Raw genomic sequence first — 27,449 nt, forward strand, 5'->3', positions numbered from 1 at the left:
GAAAAATTGGCAGAAACAACTCAGATTTCTTCATAGAAGCAGTCTTAGCAAGAGATAATGTATTTGTCCTTGGCACCAGTGTACTGGGGCCCCAGTACCAGTTACAGACTATTTACCCCTTCTGTCCTCCCTTGGACAAGTCAAAACTAACAAGGTAAAAAAAATATAAATTTTAATGACAAAAAGTAACAAAAATATACTTTCTCTTCTCTATTGGTTGACAATGCCCTTACATTACCAGGTACGCTATGAACACCAGTCACCAACCACTCCTACCACTACTTTAACTAATCTGACACATGGTCTATGTTGGGACTATAGTTGTGGGGCAATAGACTCAACTGGCAGGGTAGCTGTGGAGATCCTCCTCCTGGTGTTTTCCTTGTCACTTGTCTCTCTTTCTCTTTTTTCTGTTTCTATCCTGGGTGTCTCCAGACAGCCGTACACACCCAAGGGGGTTAAGACAGACTCGGACTGGTCTACCTGCATTAGCAATGACAGATACAGGTTAGCTACCTGGTCTAGATTATCCACGTGGATTATTGAATCCTACGAGGCGTATGGGTGGGAGGTTATCATACCTTTGTGTGTATTTACCTAGTTGTAGTTTTACAGGGCCTGGGCTTTATGCTCGTGTGGTCCCGTCTCCATATCTACACTTATCCAATTTTTCTTTAAAACTATGTACACTCTTTGCTGATACCACTTCCTCACTCAAACTGTTCCAAGTCTCAACACATCTTTGCGGGAAACTAAATTTTTTAACATCTCTCAGACATCGTCCCTTCCTTAGTTTCTTACTATGCGATCTTGTGCTTCTAAAGTCATATTCTTCTCTCAGGATCAGTTTCTCATTATCCACTTCATCCATTCCGTTAATCAATTTATAAACTTGTATCAGATCCTCTCTCTCTTCTCTGCTCCAAGGTTGGTAGATCCATTGCCTTTAGTCTCTCCTCATATGCCATCCCTTTAAATTCTGGAACCATTCTTGTAGCCATTTTTGTAGTCTCTCTAATTTTCTTATGTGTTTCTTTTTATGGGGAGTCCACACAACTCCTGCATATTCCAATCTAGGTCTTATTTTAGTACTTATCAATTTCTTCATCATTTCCTTGTCCATATAGTGAAATGCTACTCCAATATTCCTTAGCAAATTATACGTCTCTCTGAAAATTCTATCAATATGGCTAACCGGTTGATTATTTTCTTCCATTGTCACTCCCAAGTCCTTTTCCTTTTTTACTTTTTCTAGTTCTACTCCATCTCCAAGCAAGTAAGAGACTGAGCTACCTACAGTCATAGCAGAAATTTTGGGCACAAAATTACAGTCGAAAAATGTGATAACGGAAGTGAAGAATAAATAGGAAATAAATAAGTTTGTGCCTCGACCCAAAATTTTTTATAAAAAAACAGATCTGAGCAACAGAATACAGGCAAGCCCCGCTTGACGAAGGGGTTACATTCCTAAAAAATCCTTCGTTAAGCGAATTTTTGTTAAGCGAACCAATTATAACAAGTTTAACACCTGACTTGAACTTCCATTGAGAGTAAACAAAGCTAGAGGGCATCATAGTTTTAATGAAAGTAAAGATTATGAAGTTAAACATTTAAGCAGTTTAATTTAAGACTAAGTCATTATAATGTACACTAATGTATGTATGTAAGTAACTTTATAATGTTGATGATCTTAAATTTATGAAGGGAGGGAGAGTGGAGCAGGAAATACGCTAGCTGGTAACCTGTGGAATGTAAACAAAGAGCGCATCATTCTTCTGCATACAAAATTATGTACCACATTTCCACAAGCCTTTACATTTTATCCATTGCAGAGTCACGTGTTCAGGTGGTTCTTTTAGCTTGAAAGGAAGATATGATCTCACCAGCCTTCTTAATAGAGTCTGATGACTTGAAAATGGTAGACAGTAGATGGAGTCAAGCCATGGTGGGTAGCAATGCTTTTAGTTTTCTCGCCTCGTGTCTATGAATAATATCCAGCTTCACTTCAAGAGTAAGAGATTTCGTGGTCTTCTTAGCAATGCTGGGCAACATTGCAGGGCGTTTTGGTGGCATGTAGAGCGAGGGAAGATGAACTGCTGCTGACGCTGTTATTGTTTTAAACTAGGGGAGTGAGTGGTGCATGTTTTGTCCACTAGAGGTGCTGGTGTATTCAAAAGCCTGTCGGCTTGCATGATACAGTGGGGCTTTCAAACTTGGAAAAAATTACCTGGATAAAATTTTTTTAAAGAAAGTGGTGGTGGGCAGAGTGACCGGAACCAGTCAGCTCCCTTATTCAAATCACATGACGTGAATACACAGCAATGATTGGCTGCTGGCTCCTCCTCCTCATGATCATCATTTTTCTCCCCCGCCACCTCTTCCTCCTCCTCCTCCTCCTCCCCCATCTAAACATTCATCGGTGTGTGGTAGTACTACTACTACTACTACTACTACTACTACTACTACAACTACTACAGGTGTGCAATAACAACTTTCCAGATGTGCTAAAACTTAATTTTGCAGATTTTCGTAAGTGTGCGATAATGCCTAAACGCAATAATGGAAGGATACGGTAATGGAGAGTTAGGTGTAAACTCAAAACACAATAAATACCTAATCTGCAACCAAACTTTTCACTACTTTCAATGGTATGGTTTGTACCACTATTTAGCAGAGACAATGCGCACGACTTGGCAACTCTGTTGAGTTGCTCCCAGGCCCATGTGGTGTTAATGTACAAGCATATATCATGCAGATTGCATGTTTTTTTTTGTGGTGGTCTCTGTGTTTTTGCCTTAATATCTCTGAAAAGGGAAGTGTTAAAGAGCTGGAAAGGGACACAATTGTTGCTATTATAACCCTCTATAAGAAATATTATAATTGTAAAGATATAACCACTCATGTTGGAATAGAAGTGCGAGAAGTTCAAAAGTGGACCACGAAATTTTGAGTGGGGGAGGTGACGCCATTCCTACCCCCAAGCCTCACTCTAGTCAGTCAAGAAAGATATCAAATCATACTTCTAAAGTCATTAGGAGGCAGTTGGATAAAGATCTAACACTCACAGCTAAAATAATGAAGGAAAATAATCCTTCACTGCTTCATGATGTGTCTGTAAGATGTATCTCTTATCATTTACTCAAAGATTTACAATATTTTAGTTGTTGTTTCAAAGTTCTTCCCTTGCTAAGTGTGAAAACATGCATGATTGCATAACTTTTTGTAAGAAATATAGGGATTGGGCTCTAAAATACTGGGACCAAGTCTTGTGGAGTGATGAGTCAACATTTGTGGTGTCATTAAGCTGCAGATCCAAGCGTGTGAGGCACCCCAGGGGGTCTGACCACAATGACCCATGCTATACTGCTAAAGTGGTAAAACATGCTCCAAGTGTTATGGTGTGGGGTTGCTTTGCATTTGACGGAGTTGGCTCTTTAGTGTTTCTTGAAAAAAAATGAGAGTATAAATCAGCAAAGTTATTTCAAGTTATTGTGTGATAACCTGCCTGAAAGTTTTAAAAAGTGTAACGCTATTTGGTTTATGTAAGACGAAGCTCCTGCTCTTACAGCTCAGTCTGTTACCCAGTGGTTAGAGGACAGTGGTGTAAACTACAGTAAGCCCCCACACTTGGCGAAATTCACTTTTGGCGGTAGGGTGGTCACGGACCACCGAGTGCACACTTGGCGATTTGAATTCAAACTTGGCGATCCCCTGGCAGCTGCACAGCGAACCACGTGGCTCCCATGTGATGTCAGACCTCTCTCTAAACCTATCAGAATACAGTGTGAGAGTCCCCTTCAGCCATTTTGTTTGTGCTGTTCTGCTAGCGTGGGAACGAATTCTGGCGATTTACCGCCAACACGGCCTCTATCAGTGCAACAGGTGGTACCGATGGTGGTACGGACAACGGTGGTGGCGGCAAGGACGAAAGTGGACGAGGAAAACGGGTGGAAAGCATAACAAATGCTTGTTTATTGGTCTGTTTTGTACATGTATTCTACAGTCTGCGCGGATAATCATTGCGCGCCTCCGAAATGGGAGCGTTTATAAATGTGACGTACCATTTTCATTACAAAAAACAAAAAAAATCAACACTTACCATAGTAATTAGTACTTTGTTGCATAGCCCCGTTTCTTAATGACCATTTGAAGGCGACGTGGCACACTGTCAGCAAGATTTTGAAGTTTCTTAGGATTAAATTATTCCCAACACTATCGGAGTTCACTTTCTAGTTTAGGGAGAGTGGAGGTGTCACGCGCACGAAGTTTGCCTTTAATGATGGCACAGAGGTTTTCTATGGATGAGATGTCGAGAGAATTACCTGGCCAGTCATGTATTCTCTGAATGCCACAATCGTCAAGCCACTGTGTTACTTCTCTGGCCGTGTGGCAGGTTGCTCCGTCTTGCTGGAAAATCTCCGCATGTGTTTTTTCAAAGCACTCCTCTAGATGGTCATTAAAAAGTTCAAAATTCACAATTTTGTAAACAGTTGTGTTTTTTGGGAGAATAACTAAATTCCTAACACCATGGTATGTAAAACATCCCCACACCATTAAACTTGGCGGGTGTTTTGTGGTGTTTTGCGTGTACCGGGAGTTGGTAGGGTCTGAACCAGGGCGACGGTACACTCTAGTTCGTCCTCCTCCACTTACACAGAAGGTGCTTTCGTCACTCCACAGCACAGTGCGCCACTTTTCAAGAGGCCAATCTTTGTATTTCTTGGCAAACTTAACCCTCTTCTTCCGCTGGCGTTCATTAATTAGTAGCTTTTGCGTGCAGGGTTGCACTTGTACTTAAGGTCGCGTTGCAAAGTTTCCTGCACAGTACGAAGTGACACATTAGAAAGAAGTCTTGGGTTTTGTTCTTTTAATTCCTTCGCTGTAATGGTAGGAGTGATGTCAATTTGTCGTTTTAGCACATTCCTGGTCCTGCTACCAATTTTCTTGGGTTTCCCTGGCTGCTTCACAGGGAGCGGAAGCACTTTCTCCCCGCCAGCCTTAAATCGGTGGACGAGGTTTTGTATTGTTCTAAGCTTCAGTTTTTTTATCTGACAAATTTCCTTACTGCTGTGCCCAGCTTTGTAAAGATCAATGATTCCTTGAATTGTTTTGGGATCTGTATGTTTTCCAGGCATTAGGTAATGTAAGAAAATAATGCAAAAACACTGCGTGGTAGGGAGAACCTAGGCAGTCACTTCAAACATATTCAAAACTGTCAACTGTCACCAGAGGAAAGGGGGGGGTGAGAGTAACACCCACACACCCCCACCACTGAGTGGGGAAGAAAACGTGCATCACTACCAGACACACGATTCATGCTGCTTGTATTTTTTTATACATTATGGGAGGAGGTTTAAAGATTTGCATGCCAAACACCGCTATAAGGACTACGGCGCAAAGATTATTCGCGCAAGCCTGTAATATGTGAAGGCAAAAATTTTTATTTCAGCTCGAAAGATGGTATTTTAGGAATCAAAAAAGGGACTTTGGCAATAACCAAAGACTAATTGAGGCATTTTTTAGGCAATTTATATGGTATAAAGAACTTGTGCTTGGCGAAATTCACATTTGGCGGTACTTTCGTCAGACTAATTGATTAGTTAAGAGCGTGGGCTTACTGTACTTAAAAAAATGGCCTGGGAATTCACCGGACTTGAATCTCATAGAGTACCTAGGTACGTGTGGTATATCATTAAAAAACAGCTTAAAAATTGTGATGCTTTGACTGTAGCAAAGCTAAAGATAGAAATACAAGATATTTGGGATAACATTATTCCCAATCATGTAGAAAAACTGGCAAGAAGCATCCCAGCATGTTTGGAAAAGGTCATCAAGCTTAAAGAAAAATTGCTTGGCAAATAAAGTATGTCATGTATCATTTATGTCTTGCTCCCGAACTTTCTGCTACGATTGTACAAGCTAATATTTAAGCCCTCCTTGACATCACCACTAATCTAACCCTTCGTTATCGCGCGAAATTGGTGCCTAAATAACCGTGCGATAGCGGAAAACGCGATAACGGAAGTAAAGAATAAATATGAAATAAATAAATTGGTGTTTCAACCCAAAAGTTTTCCTAAAAAATTTTCCTTTTACCCTAAATTTATTACGATTAATACTGATGTAGCTTATTAACATTTGACAATCTGAATTAATTTGAAATCTGAATCTGAAATGAAATGAAAGGTAATGATATTTGCTAATACTTTATTAACCATCATCATGATCATCATTCTCCCCTCCACCTCTTCCTTCTCCTCCTCCCCCCATTTAAACATCCATCAGTGTGTGGTTGGGATATGGGTAGTAATACTACTACTACTACTACTACTACTACTACTACTACTACTACTACTACTACTACTACTATTACTACTACTACTACTACTACTACTACGGGTGTGCGATAACGACTTTCCAAATGCGCTAAAACTGAATTTTGCAGATTTTCATAAGTGCGTGATGACACCTAAACGCGATAACGGAGGGTTAGGTGTAGTCCCTATTTGTGGCCATCGTTTCCCACAACTAATATTCCCTACTCTAAAAATAACAATACATTTAATAATCATAAGAAAGTGTAGAGTATAAGGATTTTTATGATGGCTTCTTGAAAAAGGATGTTAAGGCCTCCCTCTGCCATGACCAATACAGGGCTTTCCCCTTTGAAAAAAAAAGAAATCCTTGTACTCCAACTCTCATAAATATAACGAAAGTTAACAGTGTTTGACACATTACAATGCCTGTGTTTTCACATTTGTCTTTTGTTCCATCTCTTCACTCTTCTTTGTATCTACTTCACTTCATTAATGCCTTCTGTCTTCGACAAGACTGCAGGTCAGACGAGACCCAACCTCATGGCCAGAACAGGTGTGATCTACTCCCACTAGTCCTGGCAAGCTGAGCAGGGTGGTGGTTCCACCAAAGCCATCATCCTTCCCTTCATAGCCCTCAGGATTGCAGTGATATCCACTACAGCTGCAGGACCAGTGTACAGGCAACCCTTGCTTAACGAACGGATTATGTTCCTAAAAAAAACATTCGTTAAGCGAATTTTCATTAAGCGAACCAATTATAACAAGTTTAACCCCTGACTTGAGATTCCATTGAGAGTAAACAAAGCGAAAGAGCATCATAGTACAGTGAAGGGTTTAATGAAAGTAAAAATTATGAAGTTAAACATTTAAGCAGTTTAATTTAAGACTAAGTCATTATAATGTACACTAATGTATGTACAGTAGAATCTCGAATCTCGATCAATCTCATCTCGATGTTTCGCATCTCGATTGCACCATCAAAAACCCACGATTCACATATCTCGATCAAATTACACGAATCCCGATAGCTATTTTTCATTTTACTTCGTCAAATCACCTTCTGCCACGTGGAGATTCCTACACCGGCGAGTCAGTTGCTGGACCGTTCCCGTGCTGGTCAGACGTGTTCTTCAGACGTGGTCATTGTTTTCCACGGTGTTTCCTTCGATCGGCGTTTGTCACGACAGGTACTTTGCCCTTTATACTCAGGTTGGATCTATGGTATGGGATGGGCCTACCATAGGGCATTGGTATGGGATGGGCCTGCCAATTTGCCAAGTTAGTAAATTTTGTGGGCTAATGTAGGCTTTTGGCTTGTTGGGTGCAGGTGTCAGTCATGTCGGGGCTGGAAGACCGCACAGCCCTGCCACCTGAGGTGTCCTGCCATGGTAACAGCAGGAGGAGTGCCACTGGGTCATCAAGTGTGAGGTCAATGGATAGCTTGGACGACTCCCAGGCAAGGCTGGAGAGGGTGCATGACAGTCGGATTCGGCGCCGCCAGGATGTAAACAAACCAGTTAGGCGCACACGTGCACACATCCCCAGTTCATGAGGAAAATGTTACTTCCTGGCAAATGGTCATGAAAGAACTGGTGCATTTGAAAGGTGAAGTGGCTAAACTGTCGGCTGATAAGTCCCCTGACCCACAGACGCACCAAGTAAATTACCAGGCAAGTAATTTGGGGTTGCAGGCAGCTGCTTCGCCTGCGACTTTTTCTGGAATTGTGGACTCCACTGATGAGGAAGAAGGTGAGATTAGAGAGTTTCCTCATCGGGGGTAGTGTTTTATTGCAGGCTACCAAAGTTCTGGGACCCACGGACAGTGTTATTGAGGATATTGACTCTAAGGTGGCTGCTATGGTGAATTTACTTTTTTGAAAAAGGACTGCAGCTGTGGAAGCTCGAATTATATATGTATATTCATTTTAATGCATGCTTAATTTTTTAGTTACTGGTGTTAACCTAAGGATGTAAAAATTCCATAACTAAAAAAGTAACGATTCTGTTTTGTAATCATGTGCATTGTGTATAATTTGTTGCATATTAATTATTCAAGATCATAGCAATACACTAGGAATTTATAATAAACTAAACTTTTTTCTATTTAATTGAAAAAAATAGGTGAAAGCTCATTTTTCTGAATTAGTCTACTAATGTGTAATGAATTAATATCAAAGGATGTCAGATTTAATTAAAGATAAACATACACAACAAAATGAGTTTCTTTTGCTAATATTTTTGTATGTTTTACAATTTTAGTAATTTAAAAAATATTTTTTTATCGCCAAAATATCGTCAATAAAATTTATAATGAAAATGCAGAAGACCAAATGGTCGCTAAAGGAGTACGAAGAATTTAAAATAACTGACAAGAATCAGAAGACTGAGAAGATATTAATTCCAATTACTGAGTAATTTACCTTTGCAAATGGCTTCAAAAAGCTTCTAGAATTGCTCCTATTTCACAAACGTTCTCAGGACTTACAGCATCCCCCAAAACAAAGCCTCCCATCGGATAACGCTCGCCGTCCACCAACTCATCCTGGTGTCCAGTGCAGTATTCACTATAAGGAGTAGTATCGGTATCGGTGGTATCGGTATCGGTAGTAGTATCGGTATTGGCCAAATTAAGTGGTATCGGTATCTGTATTGGAATCGGCCAAAATTTTGGTATCGGTACATCTCTACTCGTTTTTTTTTTTTTTTCCATTTAGAACCTTACAATGGCACCGAAGAGGCTTGTTAGTGGTAAGAATAAGCCTACAAAAAAAATGTGACAACCATCGAAAGGAAAAAGGAGATTATTGATAAATACGAGAAAAAAGGAAGAATAACCGATCTTACAACTGAGTACTGTATGGCTAAATCTACAGTAGCCACAATACCGAAGAAGACAGAGCTCATTAAAAAAGCTGATGTGGCTTTTGGTGTGAAAAGGTAATTTAAGCGACCTGCGGCAATGGAAGAAATGGAAAAATTGTTGATTGAATAAACCAAAGGCATATGGCTGGTGATTCTTTGTCAGAGGGCATAATTTGTGCGAAGGCTAGGCTGCTGCGCATCGTGATCTTATTTCTGATACTACATCTGGGTCCAATGATGATTTTAAAGCAAGTAAAGGGTGGTTTGTGAATTTCAAGAAAAGAACTGGAATTCATTCTGCTATGACGCACAGCGAGCCTGCAAGTGCTAGCAGACAGAGTTGCCGCTGAGTAATTTTTGTGCCTGAATTTAAGAAATTTGTGGATAAGGAGCACTTAAGCCCACAACAGATCTTTAGTTGTGATGAAACTGACCTGTTTTTGAAAAAAAAAAAAAACTACCAAACATGATCTATATAACAAAGGAAGAGAAGTGTTTGCCAGGCCACAAGCTCATGAAAGACAGACCAACCCTGCTTCTGTGCAGTAGCGCCACCAGGGGGTGGCCTGGGGTGGCTGCAGCCACCCCTTCAAATCTGCTGGCCACCCCACTGGCCAGTCACAAATATCGATTGCCAGTTTTATTTTACAGTGTTGCCAGCGCTTGAAAATTTTTTCAAGATCTTGAAAAATTAACCCTAACCTCTGAAAGCTTGAAAGAAAAAGTCTAAATCCCCAAAATCTTGAAAAATCTACACCGACTGTATAAAAGTCGTATAAAATGTTAGAGAGAGAGAGAGAGAGAAAATAGCGCTGGCTCAGCTGACGGCCTGACGCATACAATACACGTGGTAATGTAACATCACACAGTGCTGCCAGGTGCAAGGTAATTACCCTGTTTTAGGGTAATCTGAGCGCTATCAGGGTAACGGCAGAAAATAAAAAAAAACATCGATTTTAGGGTAATTTCGTCACTTTAAACTGTAAACTCTCTGAGACAGCCATTTTGTTGTGTGTGTTAGAAAGAGAGAGAGAGAGGGGGGGGGGTGGGATTCGGGTACCGCGTACTGTTGTCCGTTTAAAGTTCGTCAAGAACGTGTAAAGTATGTATCAACCTGTACTGGACGTGTACTATACGGGACCGGCGGCATCGCTTGCCTAGCCAGCATGCCAGAGTTGCCAGGTCATGTCATATATGGCATTTTGTGACAAATTGGGCATCATATTTTAGAAATTACAGATAAACAATAAAATCTGCCTAATTTCTTGTGGAAGAAAACTATAAAAAAGCTCCGTTAAATAATGTTGAATACCATGAACATGGCTGAGTGCCTAGCAACCTCTGCTAGGTGCCGGCGAGCATGTGGGCCTATGAGGCAGTCAGTAATTACTCAGCGACGCGTGTTACTGCGGCGTGTAGTGCGACTGCCCACACTGATTGGATTGATTGACTTACGTACTGACGTGCTACAACCATGGATTCTCCGTACACTACACCCCCAGCCAAACGCAAGCGTTCACCCTACACGCAAAAGTATAGTGAAAAGTGGGAGGATGATGCGAACTTCAAGGGCTGGCTGAGTAAAAGCAGTAAAGGTGCGCTTTTTTATCACTGCCAAGTCTGCAATTATGATGGAAAAACAGGTAAATCAGAAATTGAAAGACATGTGGGAACAATGAAGCATGTGAATAATGTGAAAACCCCGAAAAACACAAGGAGCATATTGGACATGCCATCCGTTAGTGGAAACAGCAAGAAAGAAAAACTGGTGAAAGAAGGCGAAATACGGTTAGCGGCTGTTGTCAGTGAGCTGAATCTTCCCTTTTCAGCTGTTGATCGTCTCCTTCCTGTGATAAAGGCAATGTGTCCAGATTCAGAAATAGCAAAAAAATTGAAGTGTGGAAAAACAAAATGCTCAGCAATTGTGAAGAATGTATTAGGTAAGAAGGAGCATGATGATTTGCTTGATCTACTAAGGAACAACTGATTTTCTTTGATAGTGGATGAATCAACTGACCGTGGCTGCATTAAACATCTAGCTCTTGTAGCCAGAGTGGTAACTGTGAAAGGTGTGAAGGATATGTTTCTAACGCTTGTTCCTTTGGAAAGTGGCACTACATCCAGCCTTCATGAACACACAAAATCTGTGTTCAGAGAAGCTGACATACCATATAAGGAACACATGATTGGATTCGCTGCTGACAGTGCCAATGTGATGATGGGGGTAAATAATTCCCTTTCAACTCTCCTTAAACAAGATATTCCAAATTTGTTTGTGATGAAATGCATTTGTCACTCTTTTCATCTCTGTGCTTCGTACGCTTGCAAAAAGTTACCTAGGTCAGTTGAGGATCTGGCACGTGACATACACAATTACTTCTTATCTCCTAAGCAGTCCATGGCTTTCAAGGAGTTTCAGGAATTCGCTGATGTGAAACCCCACAAGATTCTACATCCATCCCAAACACGATGGCTATCGCTGCACAGTGTAGTGAAAAGACTTCTAGAACAACTCCCAGCTTTGAAGCTGTTTTTTGCTCAAGCACCGATGGAGGATTGACTACAAGCATCTCAGTCCATCTTACAAAAACTTAGTGATCCTCTAAATAAACTATATCTAGAATTTCTAGATTATGTATTGCCCTTCTTCAATGATCTTAATAAAGAAATGCAAGCCGAGGATCCAAAGATTTATGCTCTTAGCAGTAGAGTCTCTGCAGTCTTGGCAACTATACTCGAGTGTTACCTGAAGCCAGGCTACTTAAAGTCAACAGCACTAGCAAACGTGAAAATCAGAGACCCGGCTAATTTTCTTCCCTTAGAAGATATGTACTTGGGTGGTCGAGTAACTGCATCACTACACTCGTGCCATGGTATCGAGAAACAGGATCTTACAAACTTCAGGTTAAGATGTCTTGATATTTATATTGAGAGTGCATCACAGCTTCTACACAGATTTAATCTGACTGATCCATTACTTGAATCTCTCAAAGCATTGGATCCTCAGTGTATTTTGAAGAAAACCATCCCATCCATTGCCCCATTAGCATCACAATTTCCAAATCTTGTCCCTGAGAATGACTTGAACACCATTGACAATGAGTGGTGTTTGCTACGGAACACAAAAATTAATGTTCAGAGCGACTGTAGTGTTTGGAAGTTTTGGATGGAAGTAAAGAAAGTTAAGAAAGGTGATGACACACCCTTGTTTCCAAAGGTGGGAAACTTCATGACGAACTTGTTATGCTTGCCTCATTCAAACGCCAGTGTCGAGAGAGTTTTTTCTCAAATAAATCTTTTGAAAACAAAAACAAGAAATTCACTTAACACAGACACATAATTGGAATGCTTCATGCTAAGAGAACATTTGAAAATTCAACATCAGACAATTTCAAAATTACATCAACACACGTGAACCTGATGACGGAACGCATATACGACCAGCAGGAGTAATCATTATGGACACTGGCAACACGAGTAAATAGCATTGCAAGTACATGAGAGTATAATTTTGTATTACTGTATATATTATGCTGATATCTTTTACATATATATGCGTATAAATCATTTTTAAAAAATAGGTTAGTAGTAAACAGGGTAATCTTAAAGCAAACAGGGTAATGTTAAGGGTGAATTTAGGGTAAAGTTGGCAACTTGACCTGGCAGCACTGACATCACATCAGTTGAGCAAACACTGTCTGTGCGTTGCCTTCAGTACGTTCTTCTGCTTTGCTTTGCTGGTAAGTGTATCCTACTAAAATTAAACTTGAGCGTTAATTAATCGTATTAATCTTTACTGATATATTCTCACCCTCAGGCATAGTGTATTATTCACTTAAAGACACTCATTATTTATGTCCCACGAGAAAATAGTAAAACTAAGTGTGCCATTCGAGGTGTGGTGTTGAGTAAATTGAGTAATCTAGCTGATGAGAGGGGCAAAAAAATGCCACAGTAGGTGAGGTCACTGGGGTGTACTTGTAAGTATAATGATTCTTATGGAGCTCCGCAACAGGAGAATAAAGTTGTAATAATAGTACTAGTAAAATAAAATTCCTGAAATTATGACTTTTTAATTCCTGTGTGCCACCCTAAGATTTTAAGTGGGCCCCCCATGGCCACCCCTATGAATTTTTTTTCTGCAGGCGCCAATGCTTCTGTGCGCCAATGCTAGCGGCGACTGCAAAATTAAACTGCTGCTTTTTTTCTAAATTTAGGTTTGGCAATGGCTGGAACGAATTACCTTATTTATAGATATCAATAGTCGAACTTTTTAATACTTGAACGGCCATTTGGAACGAATTAAGGTCGAGTATTGAATCTCCACTGTACTTTCTCTTCTCTATTGGTTGACAGTGCCCTTATACTCGTATTACCAGGTACGCTTTGAACACCAGTCACCAGCCATTCCTACACTTCCTTAACTAATCTGACACATGGCCTATGTGGGGACTAGAGTGGTGGGGCAATAGACTCAACTGGCAGACTGGCCATGGAGATCCTCCTCCTGGTGTCTCCTTCATCACTCATCTCTCTCTCTCTCTCTCTCTCTCTCTCTCTCTCTCTCTCTCTCTCTCTCTCTCTCTCTCTCTCTCTCTCTCTCTCTCTCTCTCTCCTGGATGTCTCCAGCAGATGGCCACACACAAACACAAGGGGGTCTAGAAAGACTCAGGCTGGTCTATCTGCATTAACAAGGACAGATACAGGTTAGCTACCCAGTCTAGATGATCCACGTGGTGTATTCAATCCCACAAGGCATATGGGTGGGAGATTAACATACATCTATGCATGTTCAAGCAAATAAGAGACTGAGTTACTAAAAGCTGATATCTATACCCTCTGTGACATCACCACTCTATATCCATAGTCCCTATTTTTGGCTATCGTTCCCCACAACTAATATTCTCTACTCTAAAAATAACAATACATTTAATAATCGTATGAAAGTGTTGGGTATAAGGATATTTATGGTGGCACTTTAACCTTTATGTTCCGGTGATTAAACTATTTTCCAATATCCCATGACGGGTAAAAATGGTAAACCTAGAAATTGTCAGAAGACTGTTTGAATACTAATAATTACTTTCTCTTTGTTTTTCTAGATACAATGATGTACTTTCTAGCTCGATGTGACCTCTGAAAGTTTAGTTATTGCCTTATCAAGGATTCCTCCTCCGCCCGCTGTGTGATCCGTCAAGCAGAAACAGCTCGGTGAGCGATGACACCGTGCAAACACACTCTCTCTCTCTCTCTCTCTCTCATCTTGGAAGAGAAATTGTACACCCAATGAGAGAGAGAGAGAGAGATAGAGTATTCTTTCACCTCTTTTCATATGAAGTTTCAAGCAAATAACATGTAGGTATCATCTCTCTCTCTCTCTCTCTCTCTCTCTCTCTCTCTCTCTCTCTCTCTCTCTCTCTCTCTCTCACGCCCCCTTGATCGTCTTCCCAGAACACGAGAGGCACGCCTGCGTCTCCGTGAGCCACTCTGGGTTCTCAGTACGATGTTTGGAGTCTGTTATCCATCACCACTATCTCTGTCTTCTCTCTGTTCTGAGAAAACAGGTGGATCCTTTGAATAATTTTCCGAGTCTTCACTACTGCTGTCTTCGCTTTCTTCAGTTTCTTCCTCATAATCACTGTCACTGTAGTCAGGCTCAGAAGCACTGCTAAATAAAACATTATCTGTCTTGTTCCATAGTGAGTTATGAACTGAGACGTCCCTTCGCTCTTATCAGGGTGCTTTCGACTCGGCGGGTCGCTGGGGTTGCCAAGTGTCACCCTCAGAATGGGAGAATAGCTTTGTTACCCCTAAATATACAGAGCTAGTGGCAATACTACGGGTGGAAAAAGAAGCCAGATACTTCCACTCGCCATCTGACTCAAAAAACGGCGCGTGGAGCTCAAACATGAGGTGTGAAAATTCTTGATTACGGGAACGATCGCCGTCGCTACGGACGCACTGATGTAATCGTTCATATACAATCGCCGGAACATAAGGGTTAAAAAAGGACCTTACGGCCCAGTTTAGATTATAAGTAAAGGACAGACCAAAGATATTCAGTCTAGAAGAGGAGGGCAGTTGAATGTAAGTTTTCTCTGCCTCAATCAGAAATTTTAGAGAGATCAGAAGGCAGGCATTTTGTGGCATTATTGTGTGATCTGTTTACTTCCTGCATCATTAGTCATCTCTGAAAAAAGACAAACATATGACTTCTTATAATATAGAAATAGTAATACAAGGCAAATGCAATGTATCAACAACATTCCCTTTTCCTCATCCACAGGTACGAGATATGGGATCTGGGCAATTATTGGAGAATGGCCGAGTTACCTGGAGTGATGGTGGGGACCAGATTGCTCCCGACTTCCTAATGTTTCACCCAGATGACAGCAGCCGGGTCATCCATGTTCGCACCCAGGAGATCCGGTAAGAAAAGTAGCAAACACACACACACACACACGGCGTCGCCGTCGCTGAGAGAGGACGGCTCGTCTCCAGCTGCGGAGTGCGGACGGGAAGAAGGAAAATACCTATGGTGTTGCAGGGCCCGGGTAACTCTAAGTTAGTGTCCTGTTAATGTCCAACTATCGCTTAGTGTTGAAAGTGAGGGATATGGAGAGTGGTCCCTGAGAGGAGAGTGTGGGCGGTGATTGTTTTGGCCGTAATCAGCTGACGATAGCAAAAATGGCGTCTAGACAAACAAGAGACTGAATGTTTTATTACTACGCCAAAAGGACTGGAGAAACTTGATGTGGATGCAAGAATCCAGGCACTGGATAGTAAGTTCCTAAAGATTTTGTCAATAGAAGAAAAACTGGATAGAGTTCTAGCCGAGAATGATTCGTTCAAAAAAGAGATCTATTTGTTAACGTTAGCGAATAAAGAGCAATTGAAGGAAAAAGTAGAGATGGAGAAAGAAAACCAACAACTAAGGAAACAATGTGAAGAGATGAAGGCTAAACTCATGGAAATGGAGATAAAAATATCCGAAGGGGACTTGAGGAAGGAGGAATGCCTTAATCTAATTGATACCAGGATGAAAGAAGTGAACCATGAACATCAGGAGGTACAAAGGTCGTTTAGGGAGATAGTAAAAAAACAGGAAAAGGAAAATAAAGGGATTACGCAGAGGGAAATGGTAAAGGCACTAAAGGAAAATGAGTATGTGGTGAGAGATATTGCTGAAAAGAAAAAATGTGCGATCATAATAGGATTGCGGGAGGAAACTAACAGGAACTGGCAAGACAGGAGGGATAAGGAAAATGACAAGATTAAGTCTTTACTGAACAAAATCTCTGTGGAAGAAGAGGACCTATATGCTGAGGCCTTGTTGAGGAGGGCTTGGAAACTTAAGAACTCTGAGGAAACCAAAACAATTTACATAAGAAGAAATATGTCACAAGATGAGAGAATGAAAATGAAGGAGCTTGTAACTGAAGTGAAAGAGAGGAATGACGAAAGAACAGAGGAGGAAAAGACCAAGTTTTTTGGGAGGATGAGAAATGGGAGGCTAAAGAAGTGACGGATAAAACAGACGGAATAGGCATTACATGGAAGAATGAGACTAGGAATGGAATAAAAGTGACTTACATGAACATAGATGGATTTCTGTCTAAGAGGCTAGAATGTATGGATTACCTAAGAAATAACATACCGGACATAATGTGTGTAGTGGAAACAAAGCTAAGGCCCGAAATAAAGCTAGACTGGTTTGTTGTAAAACACTACAAAGTATGGAGAAATGATAGAAAAAATAAAGGTGGTGGTTCTTACTAAGGAAGATCTGATAGTGAAGGAGGTGAACTATAGTAAGGGAAATGAGGAAGTGATAAGTATGCTTATAACAGATGGCAAGAGGGACATTAATATTATAGCAGTATACATACCACCCAGAACCAGTGCTTGGGAATATGAACCGTACCAAATGGTGATGAGAAATACTCTAGACAGAATGAAGCAAGAACTCATCAGAAAGGATAGAGTGATGATAGTTGGAGACTTTAATTGCAAAGAAATAGTGTGGGAAGACTACGAAGTGGTGAACGGTGGTGAGTGGGCAGAAGAATTGTTAAAGGTAGCAACAAATGACACAGTGGGTGAGATCACCAACAAGGTGCAGGGGACAAGATGTTGCAGCAAGGTTGGATTTGGTATTTACCAGGGCAATCTCTCTAAAAGAGGAAATTGAACATGAATGTCCCTTGGGGAAAAGCGATCATGATGTCCTAAGCTTTGAGCTGGATACGGAATTAAGCACGAATAAGATTGTGGAACACAGGCAGGGAAAATTAAATTATACTAGGGCAAATTATAACCATATAAGGGAGTTCTTTAATGAAATTGACTGGTCCGTGTTATACCAGGAAAGGGATATGCAATTGAAATACGATAAATTTATGGATTTGTATAACTCTGCTGTGAAAAAGTTTGTGCCATATCACAGAAAGAGGACTTTAAATAATAAACAGTGGTTTAATAGAAATTGTGAAGAAGCAAAAAAGAACAAAGAAAAGGCATGGAAGAAACTTAAGAAAAACAGTGATGTATTATCAAGAGAAGTCTACAAAACAGCAAGGAATAGATATGTTGAAGTAAGGAGAACAGCACAGAAGGAATATGAACAGAGGGTGGTGGAAAACTGTGATAGTGACCCAAAATGTTTTACAAATTCATAAATGGAAAACTAAATAAAAGGGAGGCAATAGAAAAGGTAAAAACGGGAAGAAGTATATGAAGATGCTGGAGATATAGCTGAAATTTTGAACGACAACTTTTGCAAAGTGTTTACAAAGGAGGAGCATTTTATGGGAGGAAGGCCTACGAAATAAAGCAAATGCAGGACATCATGGTTACTAAGGAAGATGTAAGGAAAATTATAAGCAATCTGGATATTAATAAATCAATGGGGCCTGATGGCATATCTGGGAGGTTGCTAAATGAATGTAAGGATCAATTGTTGAACCCCGTATTTGATATTGTGGAAACCTCCATACGAACAGGATTAGTCCCGAAAGAGTGGAAAAGAGCTGACATTGTGCCTATATATAAGAATGGTAGTAGAATGGAACCGCTAAATTATAGACCAGTATCGTTGACTAGTATATTGTGCAAGGTATGTGAAGAAGTAATTAAAGCTAAGTGGAGTGAGTATCTAGAAAGTGAAAACATTCTGAGTGAAAGGCAGTTTGGTTTCAGAAAAGGAAGATCGTGTGTATCCAATTTATTATGTTTTTATTCAAGAGTGACTGACATACTACAACATAGAGAGGGATGGGTGGATGCTATCTACCTGGACTTGAGAAAGGCCTTTGATAAAGTACCACACAATAGACTGATGTGGAAACTAAAGATGTTTGGAGGAGTAAATGATAAATTAGCAAAATGGATGGAAAATTACTTAATGGGAAGAGAAATGAGAACAGTGGTGAGAGGAAGGAAGTCCGAGTAGAAGAAGGTAACCAGTGGAGTTCCACAAGGGTCAGTGCTTGGTCCCATCATGTTTTTATTTATCTTAATGATATGCCAGTAGGAATTGACAGTTATATGAACATGTTCGAGGACGATACTAAAATTATGAGGAGAGTAAAGAATGTGGAAGATTGTAACAAGTTACAGGAAGATCTTGATAAAATATATGAGTGGAGTAAGGAGTGGCAGATGGAATTTAATATAGACAAGACCCATGTTATGAAAATGGGAAGAAGACCAAACAGGGATTACAGGCTGGTTGATGAGAAAATTAAAGAGACCAATGAGGAGAAAGACTTAGGAGTAACCGTGCAAAACACCTTGTCACCAGAGAAACACATTAACAAGATTTTTGAGAAAACATACAACATGCTTCAAAATATTGGCCTTGCATTCCACTACCTAGATGAAGGAATGATGAAGATATTATGTACCTTAATAAGACCCCAGTTAGAATATGCAGCATGTGTCTGGTCACTGCATATGAAGAAAAATGTGAAGAAGGTGGAAAGGGTACAGAGGCTGGCAACAAGGATGGTACCAGGACTCAGGGAGTTAGACTATGAGGAAAGACTGAGGAAGCTGGGGCTGACCACATTAGAAGAGAGAAGAACAAGAGGAGACATGATAACTATGTATAAATTGGTGAACAAGATTGACATACTGGATAGAGAGTTGATAAAGGTGACCACAAGTAATCATCTCTGAGGACATGGAAAAAAGCTAATAAAGGACATCTGTCTAAATGACGTGAGAAAATACAGTTTCCCGCATCGTAGCATTGATAAGTGGAATAAACTGAGCAGTGATGTCGTTGACGTGGTGTGTGTCAACCAGATGAAAGAGAGATATGACAGGAATGGACAAGGAGACAGGACACAGAGAGCTTAGCTTGGGCCCTGTAATACATAAATAGGTAAATACACACTGCATAGTGTAGTTTTTAGCACGCTCGACTCACAATCGAGAGGGTCCTGGTTTGAGTCCCAGGAAGTGACGAGGCAAATGGGCAAGCCTCTTAATGTGTAGCTCTTGTTCACCTAGCAGTAACTAGGTACGGGATGTAACTCGAGGGGTTCTGGCCTCGCTTTCTCGGTGTGTGGAGTGTGGTGTGGTCTCAGTCCTACCCGATGATCGGTCACTACGAGCTCTGAGCTCTTTCCATAGGGAGAAAGGCTTGCTGGATGACCAGCAGAAGACTGTGGTGGTGGTGATGAACTAGGAAAATTATTAAAGTGGTATGGGGGAAGAAGCCTGGGGAGATAGATTCCTGAATCTAATGATAGATAATATGATGGTCCAAAGAGTAAAGGAAAACAAGATTCAGAGGAAACGATGAGCTGGCAAGATTGGACCTAGTTTTTACAAGGGGTATACAAATGAACGATGATATAAAATATAAATTGTAAGATTAAACGAATACTTACCAAGTGTGAAGTTTGATCGCAATTTTACGATCTATTGAGGACGTCACAGGGGTGTACAACGAGATGCCAATCCGCCAAATCACCGACAGTCAATTTAGAGAGTAGGTTTGAGGAAGCATTTACAAAACAGGTAGGAAACATGCCCCAAAGCCCAAGTAAAACCAGACAGGGTAGGGAGGGGGGGCGTTGTACACCCCTGTGACGTCCTCAATAGATCGTAAAATTGCGATCAAACTTCACACTTGGTAAGTATTCGTTTAATCTTACAATTTCACGTCACGGATTGAGTGACGTCACAGCGGTTCCAACGAGAGATTTAGAGAGGTTCCTCAAACCTACAGAAACCAGGAGAAAGGGGAGTAAAACCCTGACCTTTGGAAAGGAAAAACAACCATAACAGAGTAAGGCATAGCCCATGTATTGAAACCCAAAGTGACCTTACAAAACTTGTCCAGGTGACAAACAATACAAACCAATGTAAGCCACAGTGCTAATAATTATAATACAACCCGTTATACAAAAAATGTGGGACCCAATCCCAGATACATACAAATACAAAAGTATAATGGCAAACCAAAGAAAAGTGACCACAAGGCCTTACAAATATTAAACAAGAGACAATCTCAGAACCATTAGGACAAAACCGCCCTTGCAAACTGGCCAGGCTGAGAAAGAGGCTTGTGGTAATGCCGAGTAAAGGTAGACTCCCTGGCCCATCCAATGGTGGAGACTATTGTAGAAAGGGGCAACCTCCGGGCTGCCTTGCTGGAAGAGGCTGACCTAGTAGAGTGGGGAGAGAAAACAGTAACATCAACGCCAGCAGCTCTCATCACATCCTTTACCCAACGACGCAATGTATCCTTAGAAGCCAACCTCACCGGAGGTCGCGTAGTCAGGAAAAACCCTGTAAGTGATCCTCTGATGGATCTAGTCCTATCCAGGTAATGCTTGATGGCGTCAACGATACACAAGCAGCTGTCATGTGGATAGGCGTCGAAAACCAAACTTGATATGTGGGCCCCAGGACGAGAAGTCTTCAACAAATCCCCAATCCCAAAAACAACCTGTGACTCCATGAGAGACATGTTCCTAATGTCTAGCAAATGTAAGATTTGACCACGATGGCCCGACAACAAAAGCATAAGAGTAACTAATTTTCTGGACAATTGAAGAAGAGACAAGTCCACAGTAGGACCAAGACCACAAAAAAAATCTAACACTATCTGAGGATCCCAAGTTGTATGAGAGCGGGGAAAAGAAGGTCTCTCCAGGAAAGCTGCCTTCATAAATCGCGTGACTAAAGGATGTTGTCCTGCCGGACGGCCGTCAATAGTAGCAATAACTGAGATGGCTGAGCGAATGGTGTTCATGGAGCTGTATCCACGACCTGTCTTGCGTTTAAATTCCAACAAAAGGAAATCTAATAGAATACTCACAGATGGCTGAAGTGGATCAACTTCCCTTCTGAGGCAAAATAACAACCATCTCTTGATATGCGGCCCATATTGTGCCTTAGTGCTAGATCTCCAGGAGTGAAGCAAAAACTGGGCAACCTCCGGCGAAAGGCCGCGATCCGTGAATGCTGCCCTGAGAGCACCATCGCTGTCAAAACCAACCCCTGAGCCCGAGGGTGTGGTAGAGTTGGTTGCTGAGGGAGAAACAGGGGACAGCGAGGAAGCAAAACTGGATCTTCTGTCAGCAACTGCAAAGCTGTTGGGAACCATACTTGAGTCGACCATAATGGAAGAATCATCAGAGCTGTTGCTTTGTCGTCCTGCAGTTTCCGAAGAGTTCTGGATACAAGGCTGAAAGGTGGAAAGGCATATAAGCTCTTATCTTTCCAATCCAAGGTGAAGGCATTAGTGCACATAGCAGATGGGTCTGGCCGCCAGGAGACATAGACAGGCAACTGAGCATTTAAGCGAGTGGCAAAAAGATCAATCCCAGGAGTATAAAAAAGCTGACAAATTTTGTGAAAAATATATGGCAGTAACATCCACTCACCATCCATCCTGGTGACCCTAGATTCTACATCAGCTGTTACATTGTCCAAACCCAGTACATGCTGTGCAGATAGAGTAATATCCCTAGAAGCAGCCCACTCAAAAATCTTTTCGGTAAGAACATGAAGGTTAGGTCTTGTACTGCCACAACGATCAATACAAGCAACTGCAGTGGTGTTGTCCGATCTGAGCCTAACATGGGAGCCAGTCCTATCCTTACACAAGGATTGCAAGCCCAACAGAATGGCCTTTAACTCCAAGATGTTAATATGGTCTAGCTCCTCTTGGGCCCAGTGACCTCCAGTCGTGACATTCCCTATTGAAGCACCCCAACCAGTGAGGCAGGCATCTGTGAACAACTCACAATCTGGGGAAGAAGAGAGTAGAGACTTCTCCTGAAAGTCTATATTAGCCACCCACCAAGAGATCAAATATCTGGCATGGTCATCCAAAATAACATTGGCATAATAATCACCACAGGAGCGAACTAGACCCTGATTTCTAAATATTTCCAGGTACTTGTAACGGAGAGGAGCTAATTCTACTGCAGGGGGCAGAAGCCACAGCCAAACCAATAAAAGATGATAAGTCCTGTAGAGTGACATTACCCTTGAGAAGAAGCAAGCCTTGTTCCTTGATGCGCTCCTTCCTACTGAATGGTAAAGTAGCAGCCATGGCGACAGAATCCAGAACCACACCCAGAAAAGTAACCTTCTGTGTTGGCTCCAAAACAGACTTCTGCACGTTGATAGTGAGACCCAGGGAATCAAAGAGAAGTAAAGCATAGCCAACCTGAGTCTGTAAAATCTCTACTGATGGAGCAATGAATAGGCAGTCATCAAGATAACATAAGACTACTATCCCAAGGGATCGCAGGTGGGAAAGGACAGGTTTCATCAATTTTGTAAAAAGGCGAGGGGCGGAAGATAACCCCTGGAAGACAAGTAAATCTGAAAAATTGGCCCTTCCAAATAAATTGTAGCCATTTTCTGTCCTCAGGTCTAACATAAATGGAGTAATAAGCATCCTTAAAATCCACTGTAACAAAAAACAGTTAGGAGAAATTAAAGGCATCGCATCCTTCAATGTGTCCATCTTAAAATGCAAATAAGGAACATATGTATTAAGATGCTTCAAATTTAGAATTACTCTCGCTGGCCCAACCGGCTTGATGATGGGAAACACATTTGAAAAATAGCCAGATACATCAGGGAAACAATGCTCCACAATAGAATGACGAAGGAAATGATGTAAAGCATTGGCCAGAGCTCGATCGTCAGCCCTAGACAGAGTTAGAGGGCGTGGAGGAACAGTCTGAAAAGGTAAAGATATAAACTCTATGAACTTCCCCCTCACCACATCATAAATCCAGGAATCCTGTGTGAGAGACTGCCACAGGGGCTGAGCAGAAAAATTTTTTCCCCCTCTAAAGTTATCAGGGGTATTAACTAACTGTGGAGTTAAGGAACTCACCGGAGAGATTACTGATGGTGTAGCTTCGGCCCGTGCATCCCCCTCCCCTGGGGTGGCCGCTGGGCGAAAAAAGGCCGAGTCTGAGAACGAGGCCGGGACTGGTGGTGAGCCTGAGAAGACCGGTGGGTTGTGCGGGAAAAGGAAGAGTACCTTTTGCCAGATGACTTAGCAGGTGGGCGAAAAGACGGCCTGCCCAGCCGGCCTGCCTTGTGGATCTCCTCACATTTCTTGGTAACGTCAAAGGGGAATAACTCCTGCTGACCAACTTCACATTCCCACTTGCAGAGATCAACCATGGCCGAGTCACGGACATGGATACGGGCAACATCCTTGCGCAGCTGATTTAGGTAATTCACCGCTGAAGTGAGAAGGCGCAAACAACTATTAAGGCCATCTAAATAACAAGCCAAACTCTTGTCCTTCTTTTTCCCAATATCATCAAGACACACAGCAATAGGGACTAATGCCTTTGTCAGTAGGCAATTAGTCTGGAAAAGCTTGGTATCTACCAGCCTCCCGTTTACACTCATGGCCTTAGTTATCGCCGCGTTTGTCACAGGCACAGCGAGGTTCGGCACATTACTCGGAAGCTTGATTTTTCCACAAGTTAACTTCACACTCTCTGACAAAGGTCGACGGCGAAGACTGGCGTTGAGGATGGTGGCCAACTGGTCAGACAGCGGGTCTCCCTTTTTCTCCTCGCCATGGAAATGGCCAGAAAGGTCACTCAAAGCCCTCAGGAAATCCTCATCTGCACCCTCCTCACGCCCAAGCTGGTCCAGGCTGTCAAGAGGGTCAGGCTGGCTCGTGCACGGAGTCGGAGGAACAAAAACTTCCTCCTCTTCCGAGGAAGAGAGGCATGAAAGCCACTGAAGTCAGTCCCGGTGTCCCTGTCCAACTTTTCGATAAGGCCAGACACGAGGGTAGACAGTCTATCCAGGGCAACCCGGTCGTCAGACACAGAAGGCTGTGCTGACGTGGCGGTGGCGGCCTGACTGGTCCCTGGGAGCGAAGCGTCATTTTGTGGAAGGGTGAATTCATCCACAGGATCGTCTCCTCTTTTCCCACCAGAGGATGATGAACGGTGGGGCGTGGGAAGAGACTGTTCCATGCCCGACATCACACTGCCCAAAAAGGAGACAGAGATAATGCGATCAACACCTACCATATGTTGTTATTGTGCGGTGGTAGAAAACTCACCCACAAACTCCCGACTGCATAAAAGCAGGAAAAGGGGAGTGTATTATCAGATGTTTGTAGTCCAACGATGTACTTTTCACCCACAGTCAACTTTGGACTGTATAGGAGAAAGCTTACCAGCAAAGTATCCAAAGTGGAGCAGCAGCGTGCGTGACTGCGGGAAGGTGGAAAACGACTGTCGGTGATTTGGCGGATTGGCATCTCGTTGGAACCGCTGTGACGTCACTCAATCCGTGACGTGAAATCCAACCCTGGAACAGAGAAGAGAGAGAGAGGGGATCTGATACAAGTTTATAAAATGGACCAAGTGGATAATGAGAAACTAATCCTGAGAGAAGAATATGACATTAAAAGCACAAGATTGCATAGTAAGAAACTGAGGAAGGGGAGATGTCTGAGAGATGTTAAAAAATATAGTTTCCTGCAAAGATGTGTTGAGACTTGGAACAGTTTGAGTGAGGAAGTGGTGTCAGCAACGAGTGTGCATAGTTTTAAAGAAGAATTGTTGAAGTACATGAGACTTATCGCAGGTCAGTTGAAATGTGCCTTGGATTTTATGATGCAGATCACCTCTGCCAGCAGGGAGCTTTCATATGAGATACACCATGCTGCCTCGCCACATCAGACTTTAAAGTATACGATCACCCACATGATAATAAAGAACTCAAAACAAACCAACGTAACTGTCCAAGTATGTGACGCCCTATAGCATATGGAGGGAGCGGAGGGCATATGAAAGCTCCCTGCTGGTAGAGGTGATTTGCATCATAAAATCCGAAGCACATTTCAACTGACCTGCGGTAAGTCTTATGTACTTCAACAATTTTATGTCTGCAAATCACTCCTCTGCCACTGCTCACTTTCCTATGAGATTTGAAGCCATGTGGGTGTAGTACAGAAACATAAGGAAACGAGGATGTGCAATGGGGAAAGGAAACATACAAGAAACAAAATAACATGTAGTGATGAAGTTACATAATCAGTACATATGTATGTAGCCAACCAAAATTTAACTGTGCAACCAAAGGGGGTACACACTAACCCAGTACCCCATCTTGGAAAGTGTCAATGTCCCCAAGAACCTCTTTGTTGTAATGCCTGGCAAAAGTGGCTTCGCTTGACCACCCAGCCTTTGCCAAGATATGTGCAATTGGCACCGCCATGGCCTTTGCCCTCAACGCTGCAGCCTGCCTTACACTGCCAGCTGAATACATCCTGGTGTCCACACCTGACCTGTGTAGCATAATCCTAACCCACCTAGCAATAGTGTCTCTAGTGACAGGTTTATGGGGTCTCACAATACTAAGGAATAAAGGACCGTCCATCTGGTCCACACCAGTCCGAAACTGGGCAGTCCTCTCAATGTACACTTTCAGTGTCTCACAAACACATAGCCTCCTATCAGTAGCGTATGCTGTAAAGTCCACAAATTTTACATTGAATTTTGGGCAACACTGCTTGATGTTGTCTCCTAATGATACACAAATAGAGGTTTCCCCAATGCAAATATTTTTCAACACTAACAAATACAACGTTTGCAGTCTGGCAGCTTGCATGAATGCCATCAGCATTACTAATTTCAATGTGAGTTCTTTTAGTGTAAGGGTGCATAACGGTTCCAGAGTACGCAGCTGTTCCAGCACCAACTTGACATCCCAGGTCTGTGTGTAACAGCATAGGAGGTCTTAGGTTGAAGACTCCCCTCAGAAACCTGTTAACAAGAGGGTGATTCCCAGCTCTACATACATCCACCACAATGCCAAGTGAAGAGAAGGCTCTCCTCGCTGTGTTGACACAGTCATAGGCAACACCCCTGTGGAAAGTGTCGGACAAGAGATATGCCATCAACCGGGTGTGCTTCATGACTGGGTGTTCCTCCTCTGAAGACGGATGCCGCAGAATGTCCTTCCTCCACATGATTAGCCGGGGCTCCCTGATGAGCATCTTCAGGAGGGGGGTTCCCATCCAAGGTTGTGAAAGCCATAAGGGCACAATGAGCCACCCTCTCGCCATTTCTGCATGCATCTTTTGAAGGCATCTTGCAATCAGAGCAAAGGGGGGAAAAATGTAGACCAGAGGAAACTGTGACCAAGTTATGGAAAAGGCATCAAAGTGTTCTGCCTCTGGGTTAGGATGCCAAGAACAAAAACGAGGAACCTGGTTATTTAACCTAGAAGCAAACAGATCAATGCTGGGGACACTAAAGATGTTGCAAAGCTCTCTAAAAATTCCCACATTTAATTTCCATTCATGTCTATCATTAAACTGTCGTGAAGCTGCATCTGCCATAGAATTATCACTTCCTGGGATGTGAGGACACGTAATCCAAACATTGTTTTCTGCACACCAACCCCAGAGGTCCCAACAGATGTCATTACAGGATAGTGATTTCGTGCCCCCCATTTGATTGACATAAGCTGCTGCTGTTGCATTGTCACAAAACACCTTAACATGCTTTCCTCTGATGAGATGGGCAAAGGACTTCACAGCAAATAGGATGGCTTTTAGTTCCTTCGAGTTTATATGCAACTCCACTTCAGTCACGGACCATCTGCCATTAATACATTGGTCATAAAGGCATCTGCCTCAACCCAAGTTTGAGGCATCAGAGTACAGGTCTAACTCTGTGCCAGGTCTAAAAATTTTCCTGTCCTGCATTGCAACATTAGTGATCCACCAAAGGAGATCTTTCTTCA

General features: G+C 42.1%; 3 protein-coding genes across 3 annotated transcripts; all 3 read right to left on the reverse strand.

The window, feature by feature from the left end:
• Window positions 1-20,473: 20,473 nt before the first annotated feature.
• Window positions 20,474-25,636, reverse strand: LOC123498235. The gene is made up of 4 exons (XM_045245398.1): window positions 25,614-25,636; window positions 24,515-24,677; window positions 23,554-24,422; window positions 20,474-21,882 (listed from the first exon to the last, which is right to left on the reverse strand). The coding sequence occupies exons 1-3, from the start codon at window positions 25,634-25,636 to the stop codon at window positions 23,562-23,564; spliced, it is 1,047 nt and encodes a 348-aa protein (XP_045101333.1). The 3' UTR covers window positions 20,474-21,882; window positions 23,554-23,561.
• LOC123498234 lies at window positions 21,830-22,977 on the reverse strand. Its single transcript, XM_045245397.1, has 3 exons — window positions 22,689-22,977; window positions 22,082-22,624; window positions 21,830-21,882 (listed from the first exon to the last, which is right to left on the reverse strand). The coding sequence occupies exons 1-3, from the start codon at window positions 22,975-22,977 to the stop codon at window positions 21,830-21,832; spliced, it is 885 nt and encodes a 294-aa protein (XP_045101332.1).
• A 154-nt stretch (window positions 25,637-25,790) lies between the features above and the next one.
• Window positions 25,791-27,156, reverse strand: LOC123498236. The gene is made up of 2 exons (XM_045245399.1): window positions 26,500-27,156; window positions 25,791-26,414 (listed from the first exon to the last, which is right to left on the reverse strand). The coding sequence occupies exons 1-2, from the start codon at window positions 27,154-27,156 to the stop codon at window positions 25,791-25,793; spliced, it is 1,281 nt and encodes a 426-aa protein (XP_045101334.1).
• Window positions 27,157-27,449: the final 293 nt, after the last annotated feature.

Source organism: Portunus trituberculatus, chromosome 47, assembly GCF_017591435.1.
Source record: "Portunus trituberculatus isolate SZX2019 chromosome 47, ASM1759143v1, whole genome shotgun sequence".
NCBI lineage: Eukaryota > Metazoa > Arthropoda > Malacostraca > Decapoda > Portunidae > Portunus > Portunus trituberculatus.